The 13,281-nt window shown below is 36.9% G+C and overlaps 1 protein-coding gene across 5 annotated transcripts in view; it reads left to right on the top strand.

The window, feature by feature from the left end:
- The window catches only part of SLAIN2 (SLAIN motif family member 2), an 89,702-nt gene extending 79,525 nt beyond the window's left edge, over positions 1 to 10,177 (top strand). For all 5 annotated transcript variants that reach the window (XM_055340668.1, XM_055340660.1, XM_055340674.1 and 2 more), the window contains 2 exons: positions 5,650 to 5,968; positions 7,574 to 10,177. In XM_055340668.1, the coding sequence (XP_055196643.1) occupies positions 5,650 to 5,968; positions 7,574 to 7,640 (386 nt within the window). In that variant the 3' untranslated portion in view covers positions 7,641 to 10,177. The remainder of the gene's footprint in view (positions 1 to 5,649; positions 5,969 to 7,573) is intronic.
- Positions 10,178 to 13,281: the final 3,104 nt, after the last annotated feature.

The following is a 13,281-nucleotide window of genomic DNA, read 5'->3' as shown; positions in this document are numbered from 1 at the left end:
TTCCTGGGACCTGATGAAGCTGAGGTCTCCTACTCCTCCACCATCTTGGAAAGTCCTTTCTAAAATGTTTCTTTTAGATGGCATGTTGCTCTGGCTTTTCTGTGGGTACCAACAATCATTACCTTTTCATTTTAGTGATTACTATTCAGAGTTAATGCAGTTATCAATATGGTTGGCTTAAAATCTACCATCTTTCAGTTTGTTTTCTCTCTGTCCTTTCAGACCTTTGTTCCTTTATTCCCTCCTCTTTTATTATTCTGGAATAGCTGAGTACCTTTTAACATTACATTTTATTTTTATTGTTGGCTTATTTTTCATATATCACTTTTTTTTTTTTTCAAATTTAGCTCATTAGTTTATTCTCAAGTAATAGGCCACTTCATTATCATGTAAGAACCACATAACAGGGATCCCTGGGTGGCGCAGCGGTTTGGTGCCTGCCTTTGGCCCAGGGCGCGATCCTGGAGACCCGGGATCGAATCCCACATCGGACTCCCGGTGCATGGAGCCTGCTTCTCCCTCTGCCTGTGTCTCTGCCCCCCCCCCCTCTCTGTGACTATCATAAATAAATAAAAATTAAAAAAAAAGAACCACATAACAGTATACTTCCATTCCTTGTGCCACTCGTCATTTATTTTAATTCTACATAGGTATTAAATCCCAGAGTATTTTTTTTTAATTTTGTTTATTCATGAGAGACACAGAGAGAGGCAGAGACCTAGGCAGAGGAAGAAGTAGGCTCCCTGTGGAGCACGGAGCCCAATGTAGGACTCAATCCCGGGAGACCAGGATCACGACCTGAGCTGAAGGCAGATGCTTAACCATATTATCACCAAGGCACCACCAGAGTATGTTTTTATTTTTATTTAAACTTATCGTTCAGCGAAACTTTAAAATGATTTAAAACTTATTTTTTAATGATCTTTATACTTCCTAATATATTTACCATTCCTGGCACTATTGGTTTATACAGATAGCATTTGGTATCATTTTCCTTGTGCTGAAGAACTTCCTTTAACATTTCTTTTAGTGAAAGACTGCTGGCAATCACTTTTCTCAGCTTTTGTTTGTCTTTAAAAGTCTATATTTTGACTTTAGGGTTTGGGGTTGTTTTTTTTTTTTTTTTTTTAAGATTTTATTTATTTGACAGAACACAAGTTGGCAGAACAATAGGCAGAGGGAGAGGGAGAAGCAGGCTCCCCACTGAGCAGAGAGCCTGATGGGGGCTCAATCCCAGGACCCTGGGATCATGAGCTGAGCCGAAGGCAGATACTTAACTGACTGAGCCACCCAGGTGCCCCTCGACTTTAGTTTTGAAAAGAAATTTTTAATATATGCTCTCCAGTGTTTATAACAGCATTATCTACAATAGCCAAATTATGGAAACAGCCCCAGTGTCCATTGACTGATGAATGGATAAAGAAGATGTATGTATATTTACAGTAGAATATTAGCCATAAAAAGGAATGAAATCTTCCCATATGCAACATCGTAGATGGAGCTAGAGAGTATTATGCTAAGTGAAATAAGTCAGAGAAAGACGAATACCATATGATTTCACTCATATGTAGAATTTAAGAAACAAACCAAATGAACATAGGGGCAAAAAAGAGAGACAAACCAAGAAATAGACTCTTAATTATAGAGAATAAACCAATGATACCAGAGGGGAGGTAGGTGGAGGGATGGGTTGAATGAGGATTAAGGAGTGTACTTGTGATGACCACAGGGTGATGTATGGAAGTGTTGAACCACTATATTATACACCTGAAACTAATACAGTATGTTAACAGAAATTGAAATAAAAACTTAAGATAATTTTTCTGGATGTAGAACTTTATTTTTTGAATGTAGAACTTTAAAACAGGCTTTTAAGCACTTTAACAATGTTACTCTGTTGTCTTTTGGTTTACCCCATTTCTTTTGAGAAGTCCGTGATACTTTATCTTGGTTTCTCTGTTTAAAAAGAAAAGGTCCTTTAAGATTTTAAAATTTATTATTCATCTTAGAAACTTAGCAACAGTGTTCCTTGATACGGTGTTCTCTGTGTTAACTTGTGCTTGGAGTTTTTTGAACTATTTAAATATGTAAGATTATAGTTTTTACCAAATTTGGAAGATTTTCAACCACTCTTCAAATATTTTCTGTCCCTCTCATACCCCTACTCCATCTGAGACCCTGATTGCATATATTAGACTGTATGATCTCAACCTAGGTTACTGAAGTTTTTTGGCTTCTTTTTTTTTTTTTTGAGTCTTTTTATTTTCTGTATGCTTTTATTTAAGTAATTATGTTGTATCTTCAGGTGCTTCTTCTGTGGCATCTAAATTGCTATTAATTTCCATCAAGTAAACTTAGCATTTTGGATATATTTTTCATCTTTAAAAGTTCTGCCCAATTCTTCTAAAAATCTTTATCTTTATTTCTCTTTACACTTTTCTTTATATCCTTAGAAATATATATATATATATTACTCTTGGTTTGGGCTACTATGCATATTATATATAGTATTTATTTTCGAAGTCTTTACCTGCTAATTCAGTCATCCTTATGACTTGTCTGTGTTGACTAATTTTTATCCTGGTTTTGGTTATCATATTTCTTTTTTTTAAGATTTTATTTATTTATTCATGAGATACACAGAGACAGAGACACAGGCACAGGGAGAAGCAGGCTCCCTGCAGGGAGCCCAATGTGGGACTCAGTCCCAGGACCCTGGGATCATGACCTGAGTCAAAGGCAGATGCTCAACCATTGAGCCATCCAGGTGCCCCTTTCTATTTCTTTATGTGTCTGTTGTTCTTTTATTGGATAGTAGACATTGTTGTGAAGTTGTATTTTCTGTGCTGGATATTGTTATTTTCTTTTAAATAATTTTGGGCTTTGGAGCACCCGGGTGGCTCAGTTGGTTAAGCATCCAACTCTTGATTTCAGCTCAGGTCATGATCTCAGGGCTGATTGAGCTTTGCATTAGGCTCCACACTGAGGCGTAGAGACTGCTTAAGATTCTCTTCCTCCCTCTGACTCACACACATGCATGTGCACCCTTTCTGAATAAACAAACAGTGTTGAGCCTTATTGTGGCAAGCATTTATTTGTGGGTCAGTTTGCTCCATGGTAGCAGGGATCAACAAACATTTTCTTAAAGGGCCGGGTAGTTAATATTTTAGGACTGTGGGTCATATGGTCTATGTTATAACTACTCCCCTCTTCTCTTGTAGCTGGAAAACTGCCATAGACAATATATAAATACCATGGGTATTGCCATGTTCTAACAAAACTTTATTTACAAAAACAGTTAACTTGCCTATGAGTGATGGTTTGGTGACCTCTGCTTTAGAGGCTTATTTTAAGTTTTATTAGAATAGATTTTGAGTAGCTTTATTCTAGGACTCAGTTATTCCTTTTGGAGTGTCTCCTGATTGCCCTGGATATTCAGCAAGGATTCTTTAACTGGTTGAGACTCGAATGCTTTTTAGTGAGCTTTGTTTAGTTTATAATGTGTCAGTCTTCCTCTGGTCAGTCTCATGGAGCTTCACTTGGTATATATGTAGCACAATATTTAGCCAAAGATTCAAGCAGACACTTCAGCTGAGTTATAGAGGTCATCTGGAGCAGCTCCCTCTTCTAAGATAACTCTGCTCCTCAAATTCCAACTGTTGTCTTCTCAGCTCAGCAAGATAACTATGATCTGCTCAGGATCTTCCTTCTTGTTCTGTATTCCAAAAAGCATCTCCTTCCCTCCCAAAAAGCCAGTGTGCTCACAGGGCTTACTACATTTACGTTCTTTTTCTAGGGAATTATAGTTCTATAACTGCCTGTTGTCCAGTATTTGAAAACTTTTGTGTATTTTGTCCAGTTGTATAGGTGTTTACAGCAGGAAGGTAATTCCTTCCCAGTTTTGCCATCATGGCTTAAAGTTCCTGTGATGGCTTTAATATAAATCGCTGAGTTGCATTCTAGACTAGACTTTCTGGAGGTGGTGCCTGGGTTTCTTTTTTTTTTTTTTTTTTTTAATTTATTTATGATAGTCACAGAGAGAGAGAGAGAGGCAGAGACACAGGCAGAGGGAGAAGCAGGCTCCATGCACCGGGAGCCCGACGTGGGATTCGATCCCGGGTCTCCAGGATCGCGCCCTGGGCCAAAGGCAGGCACCAAACCGCTGCACCACCCAGGGATCCCTGAGTTTCTGTATTCTTTTTTAAAAAGCTCCTTGGGATTCTGATGCATAATCAATCATAAGAATCATGGCTCTAGAGTTTTGGATCCAAGCAGAGATCATTTGAGCCCATCAAGTACTGAGGCTTAATATATCTTAAGCACAGAAAAGCTGACATTTGGGACTTAAACAGGAGGCAAGAAACGTCATTGGGGAAAGAGGGGGCTATGTATAAAAAATCTTATCAAAAGGAAGGTGAGAGGAATTTTGCCTACTGGGGACTTTTGAAGTTGAAATTTATCCTCTCTTCTTTCAGAGAGCAGAAGAAAATAGTGACCAGATTGATCCATTCTTTCCTTTCCTACTAGCTACTGGGTCAGACCTTACTGTTACCCACACCATTTAGACAGATTAGTAGAAGTGAGGAAGATAGAGTTGTGTAGAATAATCTATTTCTATAGTCTTAGGACCAAGGCTTTCCCTTCAGTCATATCCTCCTCAAACTAATGGAGGGTGAGAGAGAATAGAGTGACCTGAGTCTCCTTCTCATCAGTCCTCCCTTTCATCTTCCCCTCTCCATTTTCTTCACTTCTCAAATTATTTGTTCAATAAGCAAGTCAAAGTACATTTTTTATTTACATTGTGTGTGTGTGTAGCCATCCAAAAACACTTGAAAAAAGTAAAATTGATGCCCTTTTAGAGTTGACTAGCTAAACCAAATAAACAGGGAATGATGAATTTGTCCCCTAGGAGATCTGAACTTATAACAAACATTAAGGGACAATTGCAAGAATAAAATCTTTTTGAAGTCCTATTTTTGACTTAAAAATTGATGCAAATTTTATATTTTATCCTTTCATATATCAGTATTTAATTTAAAAGTTAAAATTTTAACTTACAGAATTGCCATTCCAGAAGAATGTACCATCTGTATTCTGTACATATCTTGATATGCCCTTAGATTTATAACTTCTCTGCTTGGTGAAGTACAACAATAGAAGCTGTTTTGTTTTGCTTTTAATGTTTTATTTACAAGTCTTAAGTTACACTGTAAGTGATATAGGATTTTGAGAGGTATAGTGACCAGATACTTGATACTGTTTACGTGTACTTTTTTTTTGAAGAGATTATGTTTCAAATTCTAATCAACCATGTGGTAGTCAACCATTTTTTCATTTCTACAGCATGGCCCAGGTTAGTTGCTACAGTGAAGTAGAATCCTGCAATGCCTTTTTTAGTGTTGTGGGTTCCTAGACACATTTTGTGAAAGATAGTTGCAGTCCTCTGAATAAAGATTTGGTTATTTAGTACTTACCAGTTATCTTGTTTTGTTAGCCCAGAAATACTCTTTATTCCTTGCATTTCTGTAGAGTGAGTTTTCATGAATACAGATGTACTGGTAGCCTAGTCATCAAGTGTAATACAAAGCATTGGTTTCACCTATACTTGGTTCATACTAAAAACATTGATTTTTCTTTGCCATTCTGCAGTACCTTCTCCAGGCAAATTCCGCTCCCCTGCAGCACCATCTCCTTTGGCTCTCCGGCAACCAGTAAAAGCATTTAGTAACCATGGCTCTGGTTCTTCTGGTAGCCAAGAAACAACACAGCTCACACAGACCACCTCCTCACCTGGGCCTCCCCTGATTCAGAACACAGTCCCAGCAAACCCTCCCAACAATATCAACAGCACTACTCTGACCAGACCTGCAGGGACAACCACGATGAGAAGTGGCTTGCCCAGACCCAGTGCCCCTTCTGCTGGGGGTATACCAGTGCCTCGCAGCAAACTTGCACAGCCTGTTCGCAGGTAAGTGACACATGTTCTCTTTCAACAATCTTGAGCATAGGAAAGTGAGTAGGTTGGAATTATGTTCATCACTGCATGTGGTAGCAAACCCAGAGAGTCCTAATGGGTTCCCATTAGAGTCTAAGTAGAACTGGAATAAAACATTACTTTGGAAAAAACAAAAACAAAAACCATTGTTGTTTTAAAGAAATCGTCACTTAAAGACACTAGGGTATCATACCACTTTGTTCAACTAAAATTCACCTGGGTGAATTTTAATGTCATCAGGCATCTGCAAGAATCCCTAGAAAAAATTGTTAAAACGACTCAGTTTGGTTGTGATATTTGTTCATTTTGAAAATGTTATTCAATAAAGATAAGCTTATTAGAACTTAGAGTGAGATTTAAGATAAAACTTCTAGCTATCAAATCTGAGTATTATCTAAGAGGGTGGTTTTCAGACTTTGATATAACACAGAATCTTCTGTAGAATTTATATAAATGTAGAGGCCTAAATTTCACTCCCCAGGAAACAGATATAGCTAATATGAAGGCCAAAATCTGTGGATAATTTTTTTGTTGTTTGTTGAATCTTCAGGTGATTCTGAGGCCAGCCAGGTTGGGAACCATGTGTCTGTGTGATTGTAGTATCTGCCTTTCAGGATGTGATTACCACCATCAATAAACTTAGGAGTCCAAACATAATCAAACTTTAAATATTTATTTGTATGGAAAAAAATGGCTTTCTTCTTGTAAACATTTAAACTGAGTTACCCATATCTCTTTCATTGTAAGATAAATGTATTACAGTTCTGAATTCAGTAGTAGTATATAACAGCCTTTTGCTGTGACCTCTGCTGAATAACTGATATGTATCTTATTGAATTTTTACATTGACATTAAACATTACAATAACATAAACATTAAATCCTTATTATCTCTCAGAGAAGAATATTGAAATTTAATGAGGTTAAGTAAATTGTCTGAGACTAGACAACTAATAAGGCTTCAGTTCTAAGTATGTCTGACTTAAAAGTCCACATAAGCCCTATGCCATTTTACCTTTCTAGTGATGGTGACACTAAGTGTCTACTCTTACGTTCATAATTCTGCCCCCCTCAAATTAAGTAATTAAAAGGTTGGTGATCTGTGCTGTTGGAAGAGACGAGACAGTCTTTTCCTTTCTTTTTTTCTTTTCTTTTCTTTTTTTTTTTTTTTTTTTAAGAGAGAGAGGCAGAGACACGGGCAGAGGGAGAAGCAGGCTCCATGCAGGGAGCCTGACGTGGGATTCAGTCCCGGGTCTCCAGGATCAGGTCCTGGATTGAAGGTGGCGCTAAATCGCTGAGCCACCCGGGCTGCCCTCTTTTCCTTTCTTTTACTATAGTAGCTGTGTTAACAAAAAAGCTGTTAGTGAAGTCACCTGATGCCCAGTAAAACTTGAAGATTGTGGAAATGCCAAGTGTGGGAAAATTGTGCTAATAGGCTGTTTAGAGTTTTGACCTCAGTAGTCCCCTGAAACAGCCTTCATTGGATCGGGATGCCACTGCAAAGTAATACATGTGGGAAATTGTATGGTAACACTTGACAAAACCTTGCAAATCACTGTATAAAATTGCTTTATTTCAGATCCTTGCCAGCTCCTAAAACCTATGGTAGCATGAAAGATGACAGTTGGAAAGATGGCTGTTACTGACCAGCAAAGATGAGAATGCAGAGATCCACAGCTTCTTGGGATACCCCTTCACCAGGCTAAAAGACAACTTTTATATGCAGACTATTCAGATAAGACTCTTGGGATTTATAAATCCCAGCCCTCTCTGTCTTAATTAGCACAAACTGACAGAGATGATCAAGCAGCACTTTAATGACATTTAACATCAGATGTGTTTGGTAATCATACAATCACTCTTCATGGAATCACATTTAGTTTTGTTTAATAGAAACTAAGTTGATTTTTTTAATATTTGACAGAGGCCAATATCTGGGCAAAAAACTAACGGATGCCAAAGAGAAATGCCCATTTGTAAATGAGAGAATACCTTTGTGCACAAGAAAATGGTGAATTCAAGCTATCCAAAACTTCACATTCAACCTAATTTACTGTATAAATAGTATCAATAAATATTTGTGTTAATGAGAACTAATATTCTGACTAATTATCTAAAACGTTTCACTAGTGTTTCACTAGTACTCCAAGAAACTAGATTGAGATGGAAGGGAGCATGGGGGTGGGAAGAAATCTAGGCTAGAGATTTCAAACATAATACCTAAATTTGTGAGCATTCTACAAATTATTTTTGCAGATTCAACCGAAAAATTGTCATTTTGTTTAATCTTGAGTTTTGGATGTAGCTCATATATCACCACCACCAGATAATGTTACACCGTGCATCCACCATGTTGCATTGACACATCGGACTTCTGTGTGTTTGTTTTGATTGCCAAAAGGGCTTACTATCAGTTGTACAATCTTTCTAAACTTTATAGCTCCTGGCTCAGGAAAGATAGCCTTTGCTGTTGAAGCCAACTTCTTCACTTGCTATTATATCTGTTACAGAACTAAGAGATCGTGTTTTATTAGCAGGTTTCCATGATAGGAAAGAGCAAGTAGTAAGTGTCTTTCTTCTTGATACGAAAAACACCGCCTCAGTGCTTACAACCTGGAACAAAACCATGCCATGAGAGAGAGGGGGGAAATCTATGCACTTAACAAAATCTCTGGTAATGACAGTTGTATTGTTACTGTTAATTGACGCAACGGTCTGTTAGGTGGTAGGAAGCTATAGCCTGCTAAATCCTACTTACATTGATCCGCTCTAACCTAGGTAACTGTAGAAAACCTCCTTTGGAAATACTGTCCCTTTTGACTTTGGATTCTGCCTTACATTAATTTTTACATTTTTGGTAACAAGTGAAACCCACTACGTTTGACTCTAACCTGTTAAATGCTTGCTCTCCAGTGGCCCTTAAGTATATCCTGGAAATCACTTATTTCGGTTTTATTAGACAATTACCAGACTAAAACTTTCTTCAGCAGGCTTCTCATTTTTCATGGTGAGGTCTGTTTTAAAATATTTTATTTGAATGGCTCTGAAATATTGGCAATCAGGTTACTACCCTAAAGGATTTTAGAGATTTGAACATAAGTTCATTTCCTTTTAGTCAAAGACATTCTGTAAGTTGGCAAAAGAAACTGAGAGACAAATGAGAGACTTGATATTCAGGATAGCATTGATAGGTTGAGAGAATGACAAAATCTTTGAAGCCACGACCCACATTCTGCTATGGTAGAATGGTATTTTTTATCAGCTTGATCAATAGGGAGTCATTCAGTTAGCACACGCAGCTGGAGATTTAAACTGCCAGTGCTAGTGTATTTTGGTGTATAATGCAAGGAAGAAATTTTATCCTTGAATTTGAGGGTGATGGGTGTGGGTCAGGGAAGGGTGGCACCAGAATTCCACACGATGATGAACATGTTGCTTTTCAGAGGAAGATAAAGCATCTGCTTCAGGTGGGGGGTATCTCATGTAAAAATCTAAAAGAACTAGCCACTGTCTCTTTTTAAAACCATATATACACAAAACAAAAATAGGTCTCCGTTTCAGTGCAACATTGCAAAAGAAAAATATGCTGCAATCTAATAATTACAATGAATTTAATTCTATTTGAAACACCCATTACATTAGGTTAGATTTTCTGTTTCAGACAGAGTATTCAGGTTATTTAACTTTGTTTTTAAATGGCTGCATCAGAAAAAAAAGTATTTTTTTTTAATTAAAATACTTCATCACTTGTTAAAAACATACTTGGATCTGAGTTGGGTAAAGCATTATTTTACCTGCTGTTGTACTACCACAGACTATTGGCTTTTAGGTTCCTAAAGAGAAAAATTGCCTTTTTACTAGAAAGCCTTTGTGTATTGCCAATTTTTCTGTTTGGGAAAATCTAAGGATTCACTGTGGTTAGTCTTACAGAAGAAATGTGGATTTGATAAACTAGTGCCTATGATTTTAACTTATGTTTGATATATAGTAGTAAGGGTTTTATGAATGTTGATTATTTTTCTGTGCCAACAGCCCAGAATTGTCACTTATATGTAAGCAGAAAGCTTTGAGCTCTGCTTCCAAAGTTATTTAATTTTTCTCAGTGTTTGAATGTTATTTTTTTGTAAGTGTGTTAATAAAACTGTAAAAAATTGGAAAAAAAATATAAATATTCTTAACTCAAGCATTTGCTGGATCATTTTTCTACAGAACTTGTTTGTATAATATAAAACACTCTCTGAAGAGTTGACTTTTTTCAGTTTTCATTCCCTGGAAATCACATTTTGTAAAACTGGGGACCATTCATAATTGTCAGATACTTTTTAAAATTATCTCAATACATCACTTTTATAAAAGAGTTTTTTTTGAAAGGAAATTAGATACATATGTGTCCCCAGGCATTTGTATAACTCTAGGATGATCTAGACTATGTATGTTTAAATTTTTATTGAATGTACAGACATCCATTTTTGACATTACGCATGGTCCTTTTAGATCACATGAAGTTTGATTTGCAAACATTTCTATAGCTGAACTTGTATGTGTGGTTGCCTCCTTAATAAAACAGCCTGACCATAATGTTTATCATTAAATTTATATTTGTTTTTTCAAGTGTTTATGAATTTCTGGATATGGTAAGATTTCCCACCCCAAGTTGCCTACAATTGGTTTTAATAAATTTCTCAGTTGAGTTTTTTAAACACACACACCCAGTCATACTGCCCTTTCAAACTTGATCTTCAGGATGGATGTATTCTCCTTGTCCTAGTTATTTCATATTTGAATTATTTGGAGTATATAGTTTACTCAAAATTGGTATGGAAACTTGTCACCTGCTGTGAATTGATACCTACTTTTAAAAAGCATTAAAAAAAATGCATATGTAAAACAAGCAAAAAGCCATTATGTAAGAGTTTCCAAAAGGGAAAATTAATACATTGTCAAACCAAATATATTTAATTAATCATGTGCATTTTTCTCTTATGGATAAATGGGAAAAAATCCAGAATTATACACTGTTTAATTGGTTCCGACATTCCTTTTGGAAGTTTTTACTGTCCTTTACATAACAATTAGTTTCATTATTACAGCATAGAGAAATGATATCATGTTTGAATTTTCCCTCAAGCCAACCCAAAAACTTCTAAGAACTGTTTGTTTGGTTTTTTAAAAAGATTTTATGTATTTATTCATGAGAGACAGAGAGGCAGAGACCTAGGCAGAGGGAGAAGCAGGGTCCCTGCGGGGAGCTGGATGCGGGCCTCAACCCGGAATCCCAGCATCACGCCCTGAGTCAAAGACAGAAGCTCAACTGCTGAGCCACCCAGGCATCCCTAAGAACTGTTTAAAATTAAATGTCAGTGTTCTTGTAAGTCAACAAATGAGAAATTTTCTTAAATTCCTTACATACCCAGTACAACGGAAAAACCCACATGAGGGTTCTTGTTGAGATATTTGCTATATCAAAGTTTAGCTTTGAGTTACAAAAGCAGAATAAATGATGGAGAAACTAACTTTGAGGTAGGTAGTGAACAGGATGTTCACATGAGCATGAGGCCACAGTTAGCAACCCCTAATGTATTTTTAATGATCCTAAATATAGGATCCTAAATATAAGTCTGAGTGGACTAAGTGGACCTCTGGTTACTAGTCTGAAAATGGAACAGATTTCACTGTGGACTTTATTTAATACAACTCAGTTTAAAACTGTTAAGTGCATGCCAATTTTAAACCAATTCTTTATCCAAACTGGCTAAACTTAGCATTTTCTCTTTTTAAAGAACAAAAAAATCTTTATTTGATTTTGAAAGTAATAGAGACTCATTGCTTCAAAAACTGAAAAAATAAATGATCCCACTTTTTTCACCTTGGGTCCTGCAATCCCACCATCCAGAAATAAATATTGAAGTGCTGACATGCTTATAAAATGCTAAATGGAAGAGTAAAAAATCTTCTGTTTAGGATGAGAAAACAGGAGTTTGCTTTTGAACAGAGGTGTACATAAACTGATATTGAGAGCTTGACCCTCATTTCTCCATTCCTGATTGCAGATATTTCTTGCTGATTTTAAAAAATCTGTCATATATATTGCTTGTATCTTTATAATGTTGGTTTTCCTTACGAAAAATTATGCTTACTGTAGAACACCAGAGAAATATAAATTATAAAAGAAGAAAAAACACTTAATTCCACAGGTAATCAGCCACTTAAATTTGAGGATATTGTCTTTTGTTTTTTCGTCTTACGAAATTTGGAACATGTTCGTGGTTGACACTGTAAATTTTTCTTAACTCTGAGGTCACTGCCAACATTTAGATGGATTCTGCTGGGGGAAGAGTTCCAGAAAGAATATACAAATACTAATTCCAAAACTTCAACAAACCAGTATCATAGTCCTTCACATAGTATCTTGTATTGACACTCGAACTCCCCCCCCCCCGCTGCCAACAGTCTACCAAGCTGAATTGAGAGTATTTATTGAATACAATTCGTTTTAAAACAAAATAGCTTTTAAAAAATAATAGGCACAACCAAATAAAGAATTTAGATCATCTAGATTAGAGTTCTCAATCTTTAGCATCACCTGATTGGCTGTTAAAACACAGATTTCTGCACCCCACCCCAAGCGTACCTATTCAAAAATAGGATTCTGGTCCTGAGAACAAAACTTCTAGGAATAGGATTCCTCAACACAGGTACCCATTTCTGGACTAATTGTGGTCAAGTGATCAGGGTTAATTAAAAGCCATGCAGTTCCTATGAGAACATGGATGGAATGAGGGAAGACCATTTTCCATGAAAGTGGTGCTGTCCCCAGTAAGTGGGCTAAGTCTTGGGCAAACAAAACAATAGATGCATCACAAATATCTCTGCACTTCATATATGACACCCGGGTGGCTCAGCCGTTTAGCGCCCCCTTCAGCCCAGGGCCTGATCCTGGAGACCCAGGATCGAGTCCCGCATCGGGCTCCCTGCATGGAGCCTGCTTCTCCCTCTGCCTGTGTCTCTGCCTCTCTCTGTATCTCTCATGAATAAATAAATAAATCTTTAAAATAACTGTTTGAAGTCCGTGGTTATATATTCCTGGAGGAAACATCTGTAGTGACAGAGGCTCTGACAATATTTGAGCCCTTGGCTCGGTTGTCCTCAAAGCCCAGAATCCTTTATCATGTGACCCATGAGGTACGACAGTCCTTACCATACGATCCTCTTGGTACATAGGTCAGTCTTAAGATTCGGTCCATTCCCTTGAGAAGGAAGAGTGCATTTTTCAAATGTTTTTTGAAG

This window comes from Nyctereutes procyonoides, unplaced genomic scaffold (genome assembly GCF_905146905.1).
Source record: "Nyctereutes procyonoides isolate TBG_1078 unplaced genomic scaffold, NYPRO_anot_genome, whole genome shotgun sequence".
NCBI lineage: Eukaryota > Metazoa > Chordata > Mammalia > Carnivora > Canidae > Nyctereutes > Nyctereutes procyonoides.
Note: the sequence above shows the minus strand (reverse complement) of the source record. Positions and strands in the feature narration are given on the sequence as shown.